Genomic DNA, 21,275 nt, shown 5'->3' on the forward strand with positions numbered 1-21,275 from the left:
ATATTTATTTTTTGTGGAAAATTTTTATTCAACTTTGATAATTTATAATGTAAATGGTTGAGATTAAATAATGTTGAAAATAAATGGTTGAGATAGATTATAATGTAAAACTGGTTGTCTTTTAAAAAAACCTTTGTAGAATCTTTCTTGGCACACATGAAAATATATACTCTTCTCTACCTTTTTAAAAGTATGAGTAAACTCTTATGAATGTGTTAAGACTATTATACCCCTAAAATGTTTATTTACGTATTTACCCCCTTTTAAAAGTATGACCACACTTTATAACTAATATTGAGAAGATTACGTCCGTAAAATATTTATTTACATATTTGCCCTTATTAATATTAATTGTTTTTCTTAACTCTTACGAATAGAGTGTGGACATATACTCCTAAAAAAATTTGTTTACATATTTTTCTTAATTAACGCTACTAACAATGCCAACCCAAAAAAAAATACTGGACATGGCTAGTAAAACGTTAGCCGGCCTAGTGAAAAGAAAAGTTTTACTTAAATCCCTCCAACCTCTTCCTACTTGAACTTGAAATATTGACACTATTCACAAAATAATAGATTTTTCAAAATAACTCTTAATAATCCTCCATTTGCATTATTCATTTGATCTACCTTGACTATTGCTTGTGATTTTTATATATAAGAAAAAATTTAGTTTGTGGCCACTTGTTGGAATTGTGTCAATGAATATATTATTAATTTTCAGCTGTTAAAATATATTACTGATTAAGGACTTGCATCAACATACTTGCCCACGAGAAATGGAGCAAGTAATAAAATACGAAGAGAGTTTATATCGTATTAAAGACAATATTGTCATGTTGGGTTGTATTTGATTTTATCTCATTAAGTTTATTATTAATATTTAATTGTTATATTTTGTATTTTTTTAATTTCCAACTAAATTGATTTATAGTCAATGTATACTAGCTACCATCAAACTGAAAAAGCCTTTTTAAGAACAGAGTGAGTATAATACCAGTAAATTTTATCATTAGAGGTTTTTATAATACTACCATAAAGTTTTATTATGATATTTTGCACATATGCTGAGGCTGAATTGACATTGAGATTTGAAGAAAAAATACGAGTAAAAAATTGTGTATGTTGAAACTATGAAACCCAATATTAGTCTATTGGGTATGTGTTTGTACTTCCTCACTTGCTCAATTAGAACAATTTTTTTGGTACCCATGACAAAGGTTTTGCATTAAGCATCATAAAGGCTCGTTTTTGCATTCATTCATTAATTCTAAATGTCAAAATGTCAATATAGAATGAAATTAGCAAGTAAGTAATATATGTTAATCATAGAGTGTATTACAAGCAAGTTTATTCAAGAAACACAAGTCTTAATTTTATTTCTCACAACATTACACCAGGTAGATACAGTTTAAGTTAAAAGTTGAAATAATTCCTTAACAGTTAACACCTTATGATATGTAGTACTTCACAATAATTTTTTATTTTTTATTTTTTTTCCTGCATTCTTAATATTGTTCCATTGACTTCCATATACTACAAAACTAGGTTAAACCCCGTGCAATAGATATACAGTTGTACAATAATTTTACTGACAACAAATTATAAAAACAGTGTTTTTTTCAAAGGACTCGACATACCAATCACTTCCTCTATTATTTTTTACTTGATCGGTTTCATTCATCACGCTTGCTAATGCTAAACTTTAACTATCAATAACTTTAACTCTCTGTACGCAAAAATTATAAAAGTTATATATTATGATAGTATTTATTGAGACGATTTTAATAAGATCTCACATGAATATGTTTTTTCCTTACGTATAATTCACAAAGGACAGTCAAAGGAAGGGTGGTGAGTAGTGTAAAAGTCAAAGCGGGTCAAGTAAAAAAGAACTGAGAAGTATTAAACTGTACGGAGTATGAAGTACATTAATAAATAACCACACATAAAGTTTAATGAACAATTTAGTATTTTAGAAAGTTAGTTTATATTTTATGTTAGGCAAATGTAATAATTTAAATACAATCCTTTTTTAAGCAAGTATAATTGGAGGAAGATTTTTTTTTTTTAAGAAAGTATCATTGAAGGGAAAATATTTAATATATTACTACCGAGTGTCTTACCTAGTTTCGCATTTAGTAATATGTAATATTCGTGGATACAAATGTCATATGTAGTATGATGGTTATTGTTTTCCCTCAAGTCTCAACAACCCAATCATCACCGTAAAATGAAAAACAAATTAAAAAATTCAAGAGTTTTCAAATGAAATGATACAGTACAAACTACAAAGTATACAAATTACAATTAATATACAGTATCGTATATTGTACAGTACAATTTTAGTGAGACTGAGGAGCAATGGAATACTCATGGAATCATGGCAAAATTGAAAATTGTCTTGTCACAACTCACAAAAAAAGCTCGAAAATCAAGACACCCTCACCTCTGTCTTGCACAACTTTTGTCCACTTCTTCCTTACTTTTACAACTTTTACAGACTTCTCCATTTCTCCTCCCTCTTCTTCCGCCTCCAATCTCTCTCCTCAAACCCAGTTTTCCCAAACCCTCAAACCCCTTTCAAATTTCCAACCGTTTACATCTTCCCCGGAAACCCCAGATTTTTTTTTTTTTTTTTTTGTTCTTACCCAGAAAAACCTCTTTAACTTAAGCAAACTCCCAACAAAAAAAAAAACCCAAACTTTTCTTCCATTTTTCTTGTTTCTGGGTTTTTCTCACTCATTTTAGACCCAAAAAAAGCAACCTAAAGATGCTAAACTCAAAACCCACTTCAAATCCACTAGTAACCTCAAAACTAACCATTTTCATACTTACAATCTTGTCAATTTTATCACTAGTAAGCTCAAAATCAACCATTGAACCCTGTTCAAACTCAGACTCATGCAATGCTATGCTTGGTTACACTTTATACACTGACCTTAAAGTCTCTGAGGTAGCTGCCCTCTTTGGAATCGACCCAATTGCTCTACTAACCGCAAATTCAATTGACATTTCGTACCCGGATGTCGAAAACCATATATTACCATCCCAGTTATTCCTCAGAATCCCCATTAGTTGTTCTTGTGTTGATGGTATTAGGAAATCAGTGTCTACACATTACAAAACCCGGCCTTCGGATTCGCTTTCCTCGATTGCAGACTCGATTTATGGGGGTTTAGTGTCTGCAGATCAGCTTAGGGAAGCTAATTCAATTACTGATACTGCTGTTCTTGATGTTGGACAGAATTTGGTTGTGCCTTTGCCTTGTACTTGTTTTAATAATACTGATAACTCTTTGCCTGCTATCTATTTGTCATATGTTGTTCAACCTGCTGATACATTGCCTGGTATCGCGGCGAGGTATAGGAATACTATTACTGATTTGATGAATGTTAATGCTATGGGAAGTACTGCTATTTTTCCTGGAGATATACTTTCAGTGCCACTGTCTGGTGAGAAGACTGTCCTGTTTTTCTTCTTGTTGTTGTAACTGTTGGAAAATGATGTATGTAACCCATTATATGAAGTTGAATGACAAGATAGTCTAGCATTGATATAACACTGATTGACGCATGATTTTGTCATATTCGTTCTGTTTTAAAATGTACCATGTACCCATGCTTATTGTTCAGCTTGCAATATTGATTGAGCTTTCAAGTTATGGGAGTTTTCTGCATTGTGCTACAACATTATTTGTTATGACTCAAGAAGACTTTATGCTTTATGTATAGAATGCTAAATTAACTGAAATGCAGACTCCTGTATGTTGCTTTTAAAGTTTTAATTTAACAAGGTCTTTAATTGTATGATTTTCTAGGTGCAATCTAGTAGAAAAATTGTGTGTGTGTGTGTGTTTTTTTATTTTTTATTTTTAAATGCTATGTACTCTAGTAAGGCTATGTTGAATATTAGAATTGTAGTATACTACTCTGTACTACCTTTGTCTGAAAAATACGAACCTTTTGAACAAGGTAGTATTACTTTTTATTTTTTTATTTTTTTTGGCATACATTAAGGAATTATCTAAGAATTTAGTTAGTTAATTCTATCTAAAATTGCAATGTTAACGTAAAACGATGGATTATAGTGTGTGTGTGTGGTGGTGGTGGTGGGGGGGGGGGTTGCGTGGATGTGGTTGCGGGTCAGTGGGTGGGGGTGAGTGCATGTTGTCACCTGTCACCTACATGCTGTTAAATTTAGAGAGTATTCAAACAAGCAATGAGGTTCACTTTGTTGGAGTGTGAGTGTGTGTGTGTGTATGTGTGTGCGTGTGATTGATGATTGAGTGCCTTATATTCAAACAAGCAATGAGGTTCACTTTGTTGGTGTGTGTGTGTGTGTGTGTGTGTGTGTGTGTAATTGTGATTATGATTGATGATTGAGTGCCTACATGTTGTCAAATTTAAAGAGTATTCAAACAAGCAATGAGGTTCACTTTGTTGGAATCCTCTCTCGGTATCTTTTATCTAAACAATGGTGTGATGGATAAGCTTCTAATTTTGTCATTGCCTTGCAGCATGTGCATCAAATTTTCCAACAACTGCTTCTGATTATGGCCTGATTGTTCCAAATGGAAGTTATGCAATCTCTGCAAGTCACTGTGTACAGTGCAGTTGTGGCCCAGGGAGCCGCAAGTAAGTAACTTAAACAATTTAAGATGATTTTCACCTTTTAAATTTATTTGGAGGTACTGGTTTACTTGTTTGCTTGGTAGATTAAGCATGGTTGTGGTTATGTTTACAGTTTGTATTGCATGCCAGCATCATTGGCGGTATCTTGCTCAAGCATGCAATGCCGTGGTAGCAACCTTATGGTTGGGAATTCTACTATTCAACAAACCAGTGCTGGTTGCAATGTTACTTCTTGTAATTACGATGGTTATTCAAATGGCACAATTCTAACTATGTATGTTTGTCTATAAGCTGCCATCTTTCTTGGTATTTAATATTTATGGTTGAAAGTTCTCTGGCTGAAATTTCTATTGATGCTTTGCAGGTTGTCCACATCTCTTCAACCTCGTTGCCCAGGTAAAACCTAGAACTAATGCATACGGTTCTTCATGTGTCTAGTTTAATGCTTTTGTGGCTTCCTAATTGCCCACAAGAGGAATGCTTATTAAAGGATGATCGAGTTTTATTTATTTATTTTTTTTTAATTTTTCCCCACTGCTAGTATGTAGTGCATGAGTCATTGTTCTGTTAGTCTCTGGGTCTCAAAGTCATATTCTACACAAGTATGGTATTACTAGGAATTCAGATTGAGACACATACTCATCATATATTGCAACATCAGACCTCACGATCCTGTAAAAAGGATTTTGGTGTGTTGGAAGCTCACTTGTTTAGTTTTACTTCTGAGGTTCCGTACATCTACTTCTACAAGAGATTGAAATCCACAAGGAACAACCAAAGTTTATTAAAGCCGTCAGTGGGATTCAAATAAAGGGTAGCACATTCTAAATTTCTAATCCAGAGGAATCCAGCCAGTACCATCTCAATTAGAGATGACGGGGGTGTTGATACTAGTTCATCTATGCCATGCATTAATTTTTTCCCATTCACTAAAAGACGAGGCCATTATCAAATATTGATTTTTGCATGGAAAATCTGAACACGTTATATGCAGCCGTGTTTCTACTTAAAAGGATCATTATGCTTGTTGTCTTGTTTCTTTAACATTTAAATTAAACAAGATCTGCAGAACAATAGTCCGCAGCTTGTTACTTCCTATTTCTCTTTTTTGCTGTTGATTCCAATCTTGTGGCATCAATAACTCTAGTTTCCTCTTAATATTAACTCAATTTCTATGTATATTTCATTTTAAAGAAGGATGATGGAAGTAATAGCCAGAAAGAATTCTAGGTTACTCCCCCCTCCCCTCCCACACACACACACACACAAAGTAGCCATTTGCATATTTGCATTACACTGCCAAACATACTGATTCTGGTCTTTTTGAATCTCGAATGGTTCAGGGCCTCAGCAGTTTCCTGCAGTCTTTCCACCTCCTACTACATCTACTCGGGATTCCATATACGCTCCGGCATCAGCACCAGCACCATCACCCTCACATGCTCGGGGAGCTAGGGTGCCTGGTTCCACAGGTGCAGTTTTACCACCTCTAGGTTCATTTCCAGGCAGTGGACCTGCTGCAAGCACTGCTGGGATTGCTACCTCAGGCTGCTCGGTGGTGAATCCATTTGCTACCTCCCAAGTCACAGTTGCTTTATGTGTGCTCCTTGTGTGCCTGGGGGCTCGTCAGGGCTTCTGATATTCTACCACTTTGAACTTGTTTGTTGTATCTATGTGACTTAATTGTAACAATTACTAATTTTTGGATGCCTGATGAGAATTTTTTTGTATCGGTAGAGCATTTGGTTAACTCATCATGTAATTCGATATTTGTTCAATGACTAGTGAGTTTCTACTATCGGCAATTATCACCTTTCTTGATAATGTCTTGAAACTTGAATTAGAAGCCGGACGTTGCTTTATGTTATTCCTTGTTCATTTTAGGTTTACCTGTGATAATTTTTTGCTTTGCTCTTATCAGTTAAACAAAAGTGCACCATGTTTCAGCTTTCATTAGTTTTTGCTCTACGAATACAAAAAAATTCTCATCTGTCTATATGCGCATTGAGATGGAAAGAAGTATACTGTCTGCTTCTCCAGATCATGAGGAATTACAAAGTTCTGCTGCAGCTGGCTTCCAAACAATGATACACTTTTACTCGGCATGATTGTCAGGCACACCATTCTCGGGCTGCTGGCATCAGTCAAGTAGTTATCTTTAGGCAGCTCCAACACCAAATCCTTAAAGTGGAATTTTAGTTTGGGGAAACTGTGGCTCGAAGCATTTTTATCAGCAGGTGTACGAAAGCACAGATCCAGGTCTGTATACGAGGAGAAAACAACAGACAGCCTTGTGCGCATCACAAACTCTTGCTTCAATACCTGGTATGCTTCTTGCACCAAGTTAGTGTGGTTCCAGTGTCGAGAATCATCCCACCAATTCCATCTTTCTTCAACTCAAATGTGGATTTCATTAGCAGAAGAAGAGTATCATCAACAGATATCCCTTCCAGAGATACATACATAGTATCGAGATGGTAATACTGGTTTTTCGAGAATTGTACCCTGAGAATTACTAGCATTACAGCCCTCATCTGCCAGAGACCCAAAAGAAAGGGTACCCTTTTTGTTTTCTCCTAGCATAGGCAAGCAATACGATAACTTTTTCACCTTAAGCTGTGAGACAAGGGACAGAGGGCCACGTCCTAGACCTATAATGCCTGCTACAGTGTCTAGACCGGACCCTCCATTGTTATTCCACAGCCAAATCCTATGCTCGGTATAGACACATTGTGTGTCGAGTCACCTAGGATGAAAGTATCCGTTGCTAGGTACCCTTGTGTGAAAGACATATCCCCGTATAAGGTCCTATATCTACACAAATTATTCGTGCATTTTTTCGTTTTAGAGGCACATAAAGGGTTGGAACAAGGGAGAGGAGAGAAAGAGGACGAAGCATTAGGGTCAAAAATAGGGGTGGCTTGACTGTAGCAAGCCATACAAGGCATGCATTGTGTCCACACAAGATCACTGCCGGTGTCCATGATGGCAGGAAACTGCCTAGGAGGAGCCCCAAGAGACACGTTCATAATAAACTCGCCATCAGCTTGAAGAACTAATGACTTGAAACTAGGAGATGGTGTAGGGTTCGCGGCTTGTGTGTTAAACCCTTCAAGCTTGATGGTGCTTTGAGATGTTTGCAAGACAGGTAGTTTTAACCTGGAATTAATACGGGCAATATCAACTCGAAAGCTCACTTGGGGAGAAGAAGTGACTGTAAGTGAAGTGGATATTGTCAATGCTAATGGAATGAAATTGAAGATCATAAGAATAATTGGTGAAGCGAATTGTAGTAGGGGTGGGTTGAGCATGTTGAAAAGATGGCCACCAATGAAATGGAGATGATGCAAATGCAAATAAAGATCCATTGACATATATTCCTTTGGTTATTGTTGTGGAGCGTTACCTAAGAGGCTCAGAGTAATAGCCTTTATACCTATAATATAGTCGTGTTTATATTTTGTGTGTCAAAATTTAAAGCAACTTACTAGTGAAATAACAACTTTGTACTAGATTGATGTGCACTATGGCGTTATATAAATGCCATTGCACCTAATTTCCCACTAGTATATACTTATGGCGTTATATAAATGTTATTGCACCTAATTTCCCACTAGTACAAACTTATTTCTTTCTTTTTAATTGCAACATAGGGGAGTTACACAAATGCACGGTAATATATGAGAGTAGAGAGATAGAAAGAGTAAAAAAAAAAGTTGACTAATGTGATGAGGAGAGAGATAGAGAAAAACATTGTCCAAATAAAGTAATGTTACAGTTAATTTATAACTTTCCTAAAAGGAATACATTGCGATTAAAAAATAACGAAGGAAATATACATTAACGTTACATGCTCAAATTTCAAACATATCACAATTTTATGAAGCTTTTGAAATTAAAATTGTTTTTTGATATTTTAGTTTTTAATATGGAGTTAATTTCAATTAAAATTGGGGATATTGAGGGAGTTTCCGTCATTTAAAGTTAATTATACTAGTGTCTAAAGTGTGGCTAAGACTCCAGAACTAATGTTTACTCATAGTTTAATTTGGACTACCCATAATCTTCTCAATAAAATACTGCTAATCCATTTTTTTTTGGTCAAAATTTAAGAGCAAGAATAATTTGATAGACCTCATGCATGGATGGCGTAAGACTCATAACTCATAGATTCATAAAGTAAGTCCATGCTGTGAACGTTTTCTATGCTTGTTCATTGATGTTACTATTAAGAAGTTCAGATATGTTACGAATTCTTGTATGGAGGTATCAATAATGTGTTGCAAATTGGTTTAAGAGTGATTTTCTCAAATTAATTTCTTTGAATGACAATTAAGTGTTACATCCTCTGGTTTTTTTTATTAGTTGACACACTTTGATTTTGACACTATTTACATAAGTTACTTTGACTTCTTTTTGTGATTTACTACGTATATTTTAGTTTTGTTAGATTCGTCTTAATGTATAATATCCGAACATCATTTTGTTATAATTTTGCATTAATAGCTGAAGATATTAATGTTTGAAAACATTCATTGACAAACATGTCAAAATATATATGAAAATCATTTCTACAACAACATATCAAAAAACAAACTATGTTCATTTTAAAAAAATTAAGATTAAACAGACTTGAATTTATAATTCATATAAGAATGAAATTCATCTTTTTTCTATACTTGTATAAGGGTATAAACTACGTGTATTTTCAACCTTGACGACACTAATACGCTCATAGCTAAACATATGCTTTTCACAAGAGCAACTTTCTTGCGTTTAACAAGGCATCAAAAACATCCATATTGAAGGCAATAATCTTATAGTTATCAACTCAATTAAAGTTTTATGGGCGGCCCTTAACACATTGATTATATTTTCTTAGAAATGAATTTATAATTCGCGAGGACGGTCTCTTAATGTTCCTTTTTTTCCTTATTTTAAAATAAAAATCTGAAAAATTAAGTTTAATTTTCATATACTTAGTTAAGAAAAATTCATCATTTGAATGCGATTCAACTTACTTGATCCTAACCCAACCGGACCCGAACCGACCATTGCCACCTCACTCGGTTAGAAGGACATAACACAACTATACAACTACACAAGTGAACAAGTGAAGTCATCAAAATAAATTCAAGTCAGAAAATACTCACATCGGCGGCAATGGCTCCGATTGCTTCCAAGCTCTACACTGGTAATCATCAACACTCTTTCTCTCTCCTCCTTCAATTCATCACAATTTTTCCCCCATAATAAACCCTAACAATCAAAAATCCCCAAATTCAAACCTTTAATTTTTGAATTTTTGCAGACGATGTAAGTTTGGTGGTACTATTACTCGACACCAATCCATATTTCTGGACTTCATCTTCTATCTCGTTCTCCCATTTCCTTTCTCACGTAAAACCCTAAACCCTAAATTTTCACTTTCCTTAATTTTCTTCATTATTTATTCATTCGTAATAATTCTATCTTTTTTTTGCAGATTCTCTCATTTGTGAATTCAATTTTGCTGCTCAATCAGCTGAATCAAGTTGTGATCATTGCGACTGGTCACAATACTTGTGGTTACATTTACGATTCGTCGTTGTCGTCGGTTTCGTCATCGATTTCTTCCAATCAGAGCTCCGATGATGTTAAAATGCCGGCTTTTTGCTCGGAAGTGCTCAAGAATTTGGAGGATTTTGTGAGTAATGATGAGAGTTTGAGCTCTGTTGGTGCTGCTAATGGCGTAGGTTCCTCTCTTTTATCGGGTTCCCTGTCTATGGCTCTTTGTTGTATCCTTTGGTTCGATTTTTCGAGCTTTTTGGTTGTTAATGAATGTTTAATTTTGAGGACATTGTTGGTTTTGTTTGCATTAATTTGTGGAAAATAGATGTTCAGCGTGTTTTTCGATCCGGGCCGCTTCATCCTCAGCCAAGGGTGAGTTGCTTGATTGTATTTTGTGTTTGTAGGTTTTTAGTCTTGTTTGTGTTTCATCATGTTATGTACTTTTGAAATTTGATATGTATCAAACGTGGGCTTCAATATGTATGAAAAATCTCAATTTTGTTGAAGCAATTTTTGGATTTTGTGATATTTGCTCAGTTGCATGAACTTTTATTAAAATTATAAGCTAGTTGCATTCTGTATAACTGTTGTTAAGTATTTTTCAATTACTGCTATGTTGAGTGGACCTTTCATGCCTCTCCAAAGCACCTGCATTCATACATGGCACCGCGATAAAGTGTAAAACTTGGACATTTCTCAGCTGACGTAGTTGTTTGTGATTTTGGCTGTGGACCTGAGCAGTATGTTCTTTTCTTTTTCATTCCTTTATTCTATTATATAAATTATAAAGTTAACATTGGCCTTTAATTTTTTTTTTTTTTTTTTTTTTTTTTTTTTGGCCTTTTTCAGATATGTTGCTGTGATGAATTCCATATTTTCAGCTCAGCGTTCCATGGTACCTTACTCATTCAGTACTCAAGTTAATTAGTTTGTGTAATCCCAATTTTTTTTTTTCCCTTGTCATGGGTTGATAAAGAATCTATTTGACCAATATATATGGTGAAGCTTCACCATGAGTCTTACGTGGTAAAACCAAGGAAGCTTAATGCAAATTCCCTGCTCTTTTTCTGATAACCCAACAGTTTTGTGAGACCATGGAAGCTGATTAACATCATATTCTAGTTGTTTCTCTGCCACCATAGTGCCTGCTTTGATGCCCCAGTCCCAATTATGAGATTGATTGGAAGCTACAAAACAAAGAGCAGGGAGAAATAGTTCAGTAGCTGTACCTATAGTAGTACGCAGCAGAGTACACAGCAATCTACTTTACATCTTAAACTCTTATACTAGTAGTTATTTTGCTAATTTGGTAGACTGTAGGCCGTGTAGGGGCAGTGTTTGTCTAGTAGTTAATGCTTCACTAGGGAGTATGACTTAGTGATGCCTTTGTGATATTGGAGCCGGTGGGAATCTCTTAGAGCGGTGATGACAATTTATTAATATTTTTGGTAGATTGCTGTTTTAGAATATACTCCCTTTGATTCATTTATATGTCATATTGGAGATAGGATTGCATATAAAGAAATTAATGAGAGCTCCGTTTTTTTTTTTTTTTTTTTTTTTTTTTAAAGAAAATAATGAGAGCTCCCTTGATTATGTAGTTTGAGCTCTTTTCTATTTTATGGTTTCAGACTTTCTTTTGATGGACATCTCCAATTTCTGCACTCCTAGACATTATATGGAATATTTCATACTCCTTGTCATGATGCTGCATATTACAGTCTTCCTTTTGTTTCCTTTGTTTCTCTTTCCTGATGTTTATGGGGTCAAGATGAAAGAGTCCTCAATAGTGGTGAGTTGGTGTCGGTTAGATACATTTCTGGAATATTGCTTAGAATGACTATTGCTAACCTAGAATGAACATTATTGATTTAGGACCAAATCCACCCTTCCAAGACAACATTTAACATGGATTTCATTATGCGGAATCCTCAGAATCTTCTTATTTGAAGGTTATTCTCATTATGCGGTGATAACTTTAGAGGACTGTATGCTAAAAGATGGTTTCAGGTTGGTCTCTGCTACAGGTGAGCTTGTATGAGTACAAATGGCTGATGTGGTATCTAGCAATGGATTATTATGAAAAAAAGTTAATAATATTTGGGTGAACATGCATTGCAATGGATATTGGCATGATACTTTCCATACAAATTTACATATATACTCGTTACTATTACTATATTGGGGTGAACATGCATTACAATGGACATTGGCATAAGACTCTCCATACAAATATACATATATACTCATTACCATTAGAAACATTTATTGCTGTAAACTAAACAGGGTGCTTCAATTGACCTAAAGATTGAATTGAACTTTAGTTCTACTATAACTTGGATGGAAGAGAGGGATACTTCTCGCCTTGCAAATGTTAAAATAGAATTCTTTCTGAAGCATTAATATCTTCTTTTTTTTTTTTTTAATTTTTTTTGGCTTTATCTTCCGATCTTGTGTGTGTTTTGCTTTTTTTTTTTTTTTTTTTTTTTTTTTTGGTTCAACAAAAACCTTCTGAGGCCTTGATTTCTACTGAACTGGATTATCTTTTAATGATAAAACTGATTTGTACCGATTAAAACATGTTAATTGATACACTAGTATTATATGAAATTTCTGATTCTAAAGATCAAAATTGATATTTAATGAATAAAGATTATTCTAAGGTGAAGGGAACTAGTCATTGCACCAATTTCAAGTTCTGGCTGTAACGATGACCCTACCCTCATCCTGAGCCCAAAGAAAGACACATTAAATATAATCAACGGCTCTTGTTTGATCAATTGATGTCTACGAATTTGATAAGTTTGGTTATATACATGTAGGTCCCGATTGATTCTTGTGTTATAGGAGCACAGCATTCTGCCTTCTTGCAGCAGGTAGTGCGTAATGCTTTTTCCTCAATGATTTTGTTTTTGTAGTCCATTTAGATGTTTTAAATTCTATTGTATTTGATATGCAGGCGTCTTACATTACTGGCGGGGTCTATTTGAAACCTCAGCAACTCGACGGGCTATTTCAGTATCTTTCTGTAAGTTATTTGTTGTTCTTATCAATAATGCACTCAGTTTCTACAATATTATCTGCCCCCCTCCTATAATTAGGGGTATGTCGGTGTGGTTGAACAGTTGACACAACTGTAGTTTGGCCTTGGTTATTGCAGGGACTGTTTCCTTCTTTTTTCTTGTTGTGGTGGGGAGCTAGTTCTCTCTCTCTCTTTTTCAATCTTACTGCTCCAGACTTGATATACTTTTACGCTTATAATATGCAGACTGTTTTTGCTACTGACTTGCACTCGAGGAACTTCATACAACTTCCTAAACCTGTAGGCGTTGATTTTCGTGCCTCGTAAGTTTTTTTTATTCCTTTGCATTAGCTCAATTGAAGCTTTCTTATTACTTTTGTAGTTTTGTATACATGATACCTAGATATGATGTTGCTATAACATAGTGTTTTGTGCTTTGCATGTTTCAATATGTGCTTGGCCACTTTCTCAATATTGTGTGCTAATGTCTGCTATTCAATTTTCCAGGTGTTTTTGCCACAAAAACACGATAGATATGGGTTACATATGCTTGGTATGCTTGTCGATATTCTGTATGCACCACAAGAAATGTTCTACATGTGGGTGAGTAACATTTTTCTCAGCAGCTAAATTGAACAACTTTTGCAGTATTTCGAATTAGTGCTTAGCAAACCTAGTATGGTCAAAGGATCATGCTTAGCAGTTGTATAAGCTGTTTAGTTTATTTTAACTGTTGCCCACTATATTGCAGGGGATAATTCTCTTTGTTGTGGATTTGACATAATTTTAGTTCTTCACATTCACTTGTTCTGCCCAGTATAGTTAACTGGAAAACTCCTTTACCTTCCATTGAACTTGTCATCTAGTTATTTAGAGAACTACCATACCTTCCATTGGACTTGTCATTTGGTTCATCTGCTCAAGATCAGTGTGTGCACTGTGAAGTGAAGTGCCTTGTAGTCTTGTACAAACTTTTTTGGTGGATTCTACATCTTGCTATTTCTAAACTATATTGTTTGGTGTGTGTGGGGGTGGGTTTGCAAGGTTTTTTTTTTTTTTTTTTTTTTTTTTTTTTGGCAGGGGTAAAAAAGACGTGACATTTACTTTCTTGGGACAGGGTTTATTCTCAGATTTTAGTCACATTCCTGTATTGATCTCCCTTTACATTTCTGATTGCTTTTCTGTTCTCTGCTTTCTGCATCATAATTTGAGAAAACAGGTCAGTTTATGGCCGAGCCCAGTCAGATGCATCATCAGTATCAGGTCAGAAGAGAAAAGATCCATCATGATACACGTGTTCAGTATTTCTGCTCAAATTTTTACTCAGCGCAAATGATGGTATTGGCAAATATCTTATATCCTATAGGGGGCATGATCCTTAATTCATCTAGATACTTAGATATTATCTCCCTTTTCACCTTTGATCAATCTAATATGTGAGCCAAATTTACTTGCAGGGTTTCAATCATTTGCTGCTATATGCTTACATGGCTCCATGAAGCTTCGTTTATGAGAGTCCAAAAACTGTTAAGCATGGTCAATTCTGTTATTCCTGGTATAAGCAGATATGAAATGATACAGGATCACTACACAATTTTCTGATACTGCAATTTCTTCTGGTTAGGCATAGTTGGTTAGATTATGTTTTTCTCCCTATAGTTCTTTGGCGATAAATCATATGCTTTATTTCTTTGTAGCTTTTTATTAATATCAGATAACTAAGTTGATTGTTTTGAAGAGTGATAATAACAGCAGATGTTGCTATGTTTTGGATAACTTTACGTCTCTTTTTGTACAATGTTTTTTCCAAAGACTAGGTATGTATTTAAACACGTGTAATTAAAAAGATCTAAGAAAAATATTCAGGCTTGAAGTTACAGGTCCATTAGATCTGAACAAATATCTAGCTGGATAGTATGATCCCATGTGCCATTATTGAATCTATAGTGTCCCACCCATGTTATTTTTAAGGATAACCCATTGGCTTTGTATCTGATTTTGATCCTATTTTTATACAAACTATCTGGGGCTGCCCCTTCAATCTATCCTATACAGCATTCCATCCATGGAAGAGAAGGAACTCCGCCACCCCCTCCTCCCCTTGGCAAACCATGCTGACGCCACAATAACCACCACCACTGGCTTTGTGGGTCCGACATCAAACGACAGTGACAAGACCATCTCATCCTGCTTTGGTTTATCTGCTCGTCTCCTTGTTATATTCTTAATTGGTGTTATCTCCATATGGGCATCCCATGAGGCATCAAAAGGATTTGCGATCACAGCCGTTAACAACATGAAGGATACACCAGCGGGAGAGAAATTCACTCTCTTCTTCGTCTCCAATGATGAAGCCATCCGACTAGTTCAAAGTTCTTCCACTTTTGCTGCTGAAATTCTTTTTCCTGGTGATGGTAGCATACCTGAGAAGCTCATCGCCCAGGTCGATGTCCAACTAGTCAGCCACAATCTAACCAATGATCATACAGTTGCTGTCAAGTCTTTGGGACAAAAGAGCAAGTATATACTCTTCATAAATCCTCTTGTCATGGAATTTGGTGACTTCAGGTACAGAATCAGAAAGGAAATTCAAAAAGGCATGGCTGAAATTTTGCTGTTCAATAGGCAACACACAGCTCCGAAGACCTTGCTAGCTGGAATGGTTGAATATATAAGCGATTTGGCCGGTTTTGGCAGTCCAAAGCCGGTATTCAAGCCGAGAGGTTTCAGCGCAAAGTGTTGGGAAGAAAAGAATTCAAGAATAGTGGCAAAGTTTTTGGCTTACTGTGAGAAGAGAAATGAAGGATTTGTTGGAAGATTGAACCAAGAAATGAATAGAGATGGTTGGTATGAGAAATTAATGGATAAAGTACTTGAAATGCCAGCCATGCATTTTTGTGTAGAATTCCATGATTTCATGATCAAGAATGAGGGTATGACTGAGTGATGCTCTGTCTGAGCTGTCCTGTTCTAGCTTCTGTAAATTCTTTGTATTTTTTACAATTTTTTTTTGCTGTTCTATTATACGTATATGGTCAATTAATACGGAGTACAGAGTATAATTTATGAAGATACTGAGTACCTTTTTTTTACAAAAAGATAGATCTTGATCTGTAGTCAAGTAGGCAGCTTTGTTTATTGCAAATTGTTATATCATTAATTATTATTATTATTAATTAATGGGAAGGGGGAACCTCGTATCTTACCGTAAAAAATATAAAAAAATAAAATCCATTCAGAATAGTTCAGCTTGATTCAACCCAGAGAAAGTGAGAGCTAATTCCCTCGGCATTAGAATGTGAATACAAACTTGGAGAAGAATCATTAAATTGAAGAAACAATGAACATAAACATTTCCACTGAGAATCTCATCACATAACAAAGAAAATCAATGTTATTTACAACTATTTACAGTTAGTTAGTGAACTAGACAACACACTAAGTTCAAGAAGACAAATGAAAACAATCCCAACAGCGTGCATTATTAAGACGGTCATCTTCAAATGGCCTTGATTCACAGGGACACTTCAAAGTAAGACAATAATCTTCAACAGCCTTGATTCACAGGCACACTTCGTAGTAAGATGGTAATCTTCAAATGGCCTTTAGTACAAGTTTACTAGTATGATGAACCCCATGAGCAGCAAGTTTCAGCACTGCACGGCTTTGGTACAACCTACACAGAGGAAAGCATATGAGCACAAGGCACAATTAAGTGAATGTGTTAATTCAAAGCCAAAAAGCTGTAGCCTGCTTCGTGGTTCCTACTTCAATCATTATCAATTATCGCACAATCTAAACTATTGCCCAGTTAATGCATAAGGCACGACTATTTCAAAATCCTTTCAAGTATTTCTATGTTAAGTATGGCTGTGCCTAAGGGCATATGGCACCTATCGGCCATCCTATCCTACTTTTTACATATGACACAAACAAGAATCAAACCCGACCCAAACAGATCAATTTGTAATTATACACAATTATGCACCTATCGGCTATCCTGTCCTACTTTTTACATAATTTTTTATGTATTCGGTGAACCACTAGAAATTGACACAAAATCAAACATAAACACAACCCGTATACCTGCTTTGCCAGCTCTAGGAAAGACTACATGTGAAAAAGTGAAGCATAAATTGATAAAAAAGATAAGAGGTTCAGCCTGTTGCACAGCAGAGAGAGGCTAATCAAATAGCTGACTCACTGGCAATCTGGCACCCAGTGGAGAGAGAGAGAGATGAGGCAGCAAAAAAAAAATACTGTATATGTCATGGGAAGGTAAAGGTAAAGTTCCTATATTTCTTGATCACTGAATCATGATAAAGGCAAGATTCCATACCAAGCAGCTACTACACAAAGAATAGACCCCAAGAAAAATAACTTACTAAAATATTGCAATCCTGTTTTGTGTAGTACACTTTTACAACAATTTTAGGAAGAATAATTTATTATTATCATCGAAAATTATTAGATTAAAATTCGGAGTTGTAAGCACAGCCCACGTTCTAGCTAGGTAATTAGCGTTAATTGGTCAAAATATTTCCGAATTGAGAGGGCAGACACTTGAATTTACACTGATATCCATTACTTGTCTCCATGTTCAACAATGATAGGGCAAAAATGGTAGGTGAGTGGAGGGTTGTCATGTTTACTTTCAAGAAAAAAAATATAAACTTGAAAATTAAAGAAAGGGGGCATGGAAAATGTATTTATGTGGATATCAACTGACCCTGCGATAGCAAGTCCCCATGTAGAAAGGGCATAGAACAGCTTCCCAGCATGCCATATACTCAGCATCTTCTCAACCTTATGAAATCCACCAAGTGAGCTGGTCAAAGCTGCAACGGTTAAAGCCACACATCAGTACATAAATTACAACAGCAGAAATCAATGTAACGGGACATCTCGACACTTATAAACAAAGGTTTCCTCATTTGATTCACAAACATCTTATAAAGGAAGGGCATATGTCATGTTGTCTTAAAGAGGTACCAAAAGGCTTACTCTAGGGGCTTTTGTCAAGAAAAATTAAGATCACGTTATATGAAGATCCAAAAGTTGGGCACTCGAGATCCATTGGATAGCAGATTATGTCATTATGTCAAGATCAGGGATGTTAAATTGCCAATTCCTTTAAAGGAAAACTACATAGTTAGATAAAAAGTTCCCAATGCCTGTAACTTCAGCCCACACTTGTTTTATCAAAACCATTGTAAGCAAGACGAATAAAATTAATTGCAGGGCATGAACAAACAAACCGGTGAGAGCAACCTTAGAGATGCAGTGGAATGGAAATTCTACAGATACCAATGTCTAAAAGAGACTTATTTTATACTCCGTAGAATACAAATATCATATATTAATGACAAATGGTTCTACGAAAGTAATGAAAAGCCAATAGCCAACATAAACTTACCTTTCTGTAGCTGCTCTGGAGTCAATTTCTGCAACTTAGGATTTGACACAATACATCTAGCAAGGAAGTTGGCAACACCATCCACCACCTGTTCCTCACAGACTATAACATAGTTTTCATCATCTATACCACTGCGTTCCTCAACTTTTCCAGGAGCCATGGAATCTGTAACCCACACCCACCAACTAGGTCCTTCTTGGTCAACATTGATTAAAACTTCAACAGCTTCCAAGTCTTCTCCTGCCAAGCAACAATTAACCATCAAAAATCAGGATTTACGGCAATATATGGTAATACTGTAATACTTCTTCTCATTGTACGAACTATAATGTTGTTACTACAAATGACAACAGACCTGTAGGCTCTTTGAAAGGAAACTCCTTTGCAGTCCCATTCACCGATCCATCATGGAGCGACTGAAGTCGAGTCAAGAAGCTTTCAGAATCTACAGCAGTCACAAGACGCTCGTGAAGCTGCATTCACAACATAAAACAAATTACATAATTAGCTAATATCACATTCCAATACAGAGTACCAAACACCGATTAAGTTCATTCCTCCCATCCTCCTTGGTCCTAACAAGGCTCACAACAATTCCTGATCCATCAACCTCATTGCTATTGTTCTAAATCATATAAAACATATAGCAAATTGCTTAGCATAAATCTCCCTCAATCTCTTCAAAACAATAATCCTCTTCTAAAACATAATCTCTTTTAACATAGTTCGATAAGGGGAACCGGCGATTTTCCTTTCCAGCCACCAATCACTCCATAGCTATATAATCATCATCATTGGAAACACAACACGAAAAGGCGGCAAGGGGCAATGGAAATTTCCCTTTCACCAATAAATCATTTCAAAACAACACACTGATCATCTTTCGAAGCGTAATTCCAAAGGGGGACATGCAATTTTTCTTTCAATCACTTAGAACCAGTATAATTATCATCTTTCGAAGCATAAATCTGAAGGAGCAGGCAATTCTCTTTCCTATCATCAATCCCCAATTACAAAATTCCCAAAAACACAGCAAAAGGCTAAAAAGACCAAATCTTTTAAGCTTAATTTCGTCATAAGATTTATATCTACCAAATTACAACAAAAAATCAAGATTCTACCAAAAAATTAACCAAAATTACTTCCCAAATCCCTAAATTCCCATACCCAAATCAAACAAACCCAAAAACACAAAATCAAAATTAAGAACATACATCAGGAGGGCAATCTTGAAGAAGGGAAGGAGAAGAAGAAATCTTCTGAAACAACTTCAAATTCTGCTCCAATAATTCCTTCAATCGTCTATTCTCTGTTCGAATATCCTCGAATTCTTCGACAGTAAGAGGGGCATTAGATTCAACGGCGGAATTATTAGGGTAATCAGAGTGGTTGTTGTGATGGAGGAGCTCAGCGGCGCACCAAGCGAGCTCCGCCACCTCGACCACGATCTTCGCCGCTTCTACCGCTTCTTTAGCGTGACCCATTGATTTCTCCTGTTATTTTGGATAAGGTGTTCTTTACTCAATTGGGGATAACAATTTTCACAAAACTTCTTTCAACATATTGATGTGTTTAGAGAACTGTATTTATGAGTTTGTGTACATGTCGAATTGGTCCTAACTTGACTCGACTCGACGTATATCAACGAATATCAATAAGTCAATAACCATGTGTTCGGAAACTTAATATTAGAGTGAGAAACGTTGTTAAAAAAAATACGTAGTATACAATAACCAAAGTGAAATCCACTAAAACATTAATGAATCTATAACAGTTTCCAATGGTTGTTAAACGACACCAATGGACAAACAAACTCTCGAGTGTATTTCATGTTTTTTTTCCTTGGCCTCTAACTCAATCTAACATTCTCCCCTCCCAACAATCCACCACCGACTGAGGGTAAGGTCATCGAACACATCGTCGGAGTTAAAGTTGTTTTTTTTTTTGGGTGGAGGCCAAATGCCTAATTTTTTCAAAACTTTAGGGGATAAACGCTTAGAATTTTCAAAAGTCCCTAGGACCTAGAATTTTCCAGTTTTTTTGCGTTTTTTGTTTTTATCCTAATTTTTAATCTCGAACTTAAATTAAGACAAATAGTATATCATTGGAAAGTTATGAAAGTTTACTTTCTAACCCAATTGAAATCAAGTCAATATCATTTCTAAATCTTACTAATATCTCATATCCCATATGGGTATTTCTTTTTAAATACGGCTAGCATTCTATAAATATATTTCATATGTTGAAGCAAAATGAACGAAATCCCACGCATCACTAGCGTAGGCTATATAATCAAAAGGATACTATTATCAAGCACTCCCACCTCCCGGAGTATGAAGTTTGAAACGAATGTCAAAATCATGTGTTGATCGATGTGATTAATATTTATTTTATTTAGTATTTTTAATATTTTTACTTTTAGCTCTCTTATTTAACACCCTAAAAAGTGATTGTAAGTTTTTGTTTAAAGAAAATGCTATATTTAGCCCTTAGAGCTACATATAACTATATAAGGAGCTAACGTAGCTCTTACAACTACATATAACGAGCTAAAATTAGAAAAAATAAATGAAAATATAATATTAATTACACTAATTTACACGTAATTTTATCATACATTTTTAAATTAATACTAAATTAAAAAATATATTAA

At 35.2% G+C, this 21,275-nt stretch overlaps 5 protein-coding genes across 5 annotated transcripts; 3 read left to right on the top strand and 2 right to left on the bottom strand.

Annotated features, from left to right (window-relative positions):
- Positions 1-2,389: 2,389 nt before the first annotated feature.
- Positions 2,390-6,501, top strand: LOC110709755 (lysM domain-containing GPI-anchored protein 1-like). Its single transcript, XM_021887987.1, has 5 exons — positions 2,390-3,455; positions 4,520-4,637; positions 4,747-4,908; positions 4,999-5,030; positions 5,978-6,501. Exons 1-5 carry the CDS (start codon positions 2,774-2,776, stop codon positions 6,271-6,273), a joined length of 1,290 nt encoding a protein of 429 aa, XP_021743679.1. The 5' UTR covers positions 2,390-2,773; the 3' UTR covers positions 6,274-6,501.
- An 805-nt stretch (positions 6,502-7,306) lies between these two features.
- LOC110709585 (aspartic proteinase nepenthesin-2-like) lies at positions 7,307-8,002 on the bottom strand. Its single transcript, XM_021887800.1, has one exon. It carries the CDS (start codon positions 8,000-8,002, stop codon positions 7,307-7,309), a length of 696 nt encoding a protein of 231 aa, XP_021743492.1.
- Positions 8,003-9,728: 1,726 nt separating this feature from the next.
- LOC110709586 (RNA polymerase II transcription factor B subunit 4-like) lies at positions 9,729-15,017 on the top strand. The gene is made up of 12 exons (XM_021887801.1): positions 9,729-9,828; positions 9,946-10,034; positions 10,120-10,411; positions 10,510-10,625; positions 10,860-10,924; positions 11,034-11,079; positions 13,007-13,060; positions 13,144-13,212; positions 13,453-13,529; positions 13,714-13,809; positions 14,426-14,544; positions 14,664-15,017. Exons 1-11 carry the CDS (start codon positions 9,798-9,800, stop codon positions 14,493-14,495), a joined length of 1,005 nt encoding a protein of 334 aa, XP_021743493.1. The 5' UTR covers positions 9,729-9,797; the 3' UTR covers positions 14,496-14,544; positions 14,664-15,017.
- A 254-nt stretch (positions 15,018-15,271) lies between these two features.
- Positions 15,272-16,153, top strand: LOC110709587. The gene has a single exon (XM_021887802.1). It carries the CDS (start codon positions 15,272-15,274, stop codon positions 16,151-16,153), a length of 882 nt encoding a protein of 293 aa, XP_021743494.1.
- Positions 16,154-16,431: 278 nt separating this feature from the next.
- Positions 16,432-20,235, bottom strand: LOC110709756. The gene is made up of 5 exons (XM_021887989.1): positions 19,837-20,235; positions 18,978-19,095; positions 18,623-18,862; positions 17,936-18,044; positions 16,432-16,882 (listed from the first exon to the last, which is right to left on the bottom strand). The coding sequence occupies exons 1-5, from the start codon at positions 20,104-20,106 to the stop codon at positions 16,801-16,803; spliced, it is 819 nt and encodes a 272-aa protein (XP_021743681.1). The 5' UTR covers positions 20,107-20,235; the 3' UTR covers positions 16,432-16,800.
- Between the last annotated feature and the right edge of the window lie 1,040 nt (positions 20,236-21,275).

This window comes from Chenopodium quinoa, unplaced genomic scaffold (genome assembly GCF_001683475.1).
Source record: "Chenopodium quinoa cultivar QQ74 unplaced genomic scaffold, ASM168347v1, whole genome shotgun sequence".
Lineage (NCBI taxonomy): Eukaryota > Viridiplantae > Streptophyta > Magnoliopsida > Caryophyllales > Amaranthaceae > Chenopodium > Chenopodium quinoa.

Excerpts from the sequence above, each read along its gene's own strand:
- LOC110709585 (XM_021887800.1), bottom strand. The coding sequence starts at position 8,002 with ATGGATCTTTATTTGCATTTGCATCATCTCCATTTCATTGGTGGCCAT.
- LOC110709586 (XM_021887801.1), top strand. The coding sequence starts at position 9,798 with ATGGCTCCGATTGCTTCCAAGCTCTACACTG. Across the intron at positions 10,035-10,119 it reads TCTCCCATTTCCTTTCTCAC|ATTCTCTCATTTGTGAATTC; the intron begins GTAAAACCCTAA and ends TTTTTTTTGCAG. Across the intron at positions 13,061-13,143 it reads ATTCTGCCTTCTTGCAGCAG|GCGTCTTACATTACTGGCGG; the intron begins GTAGTGCGTAAT and ends TTTGATATGCAG.
- LOC110709755 (XM_021887987.1), top strand. The coding sequence starts at position 2,774 with ATGCTAAACTCAAAACCCACTTCAAATCCACTAGTAACCTCAAAACTA. Across the intron at positions 3,456-4,519 it reads ACTTTCAGTGCCACTGTCTG|CATGTGCATCAAATTTTCCA; the intron begins GTGAGAAGACTG and ends ATTGCCTTGCAG. Across the intron at positions 4,638-4,746 it reads TGTGGCCCAGGGAGCCGCAA|TTTGTATTGCATGCCAGCAT; the intron begins GTAAGTAACTTA and ends TTATGTTTACAG.
- LOC110709587 (XM_021887802.1), top strand. The coding sequence starts at position 15,272 with ATGGAAGAGAAGGAACTCCGCCACCCCCTCCTCCCCTTGGCAAACCAT.
- LOC110709756 (XM_021887989.1), bottom strand. The coding sequence starts at position 20,106 with ATGGGTCACGCTAAAGAAGCGGTAGAAGCGGCGAAGATCGTGGTCGAG. Across the intron at positions 18,863-18,977 it reads TCCTTTCAAAGAGCCTACAG|GAGAAGACTTGGAAGCTGTT; the intron begins GTCTGTTGTCAT and ends GTTGCTTGGCAG. Across the intron at positions 18,045-18,622 it reads TCCAGAGCAGCTACAGAAAG|CTTTGACCAGCTCACTTGGT; the intron begins GTAAGTTTATGT and ends TAACCGTTGCAG.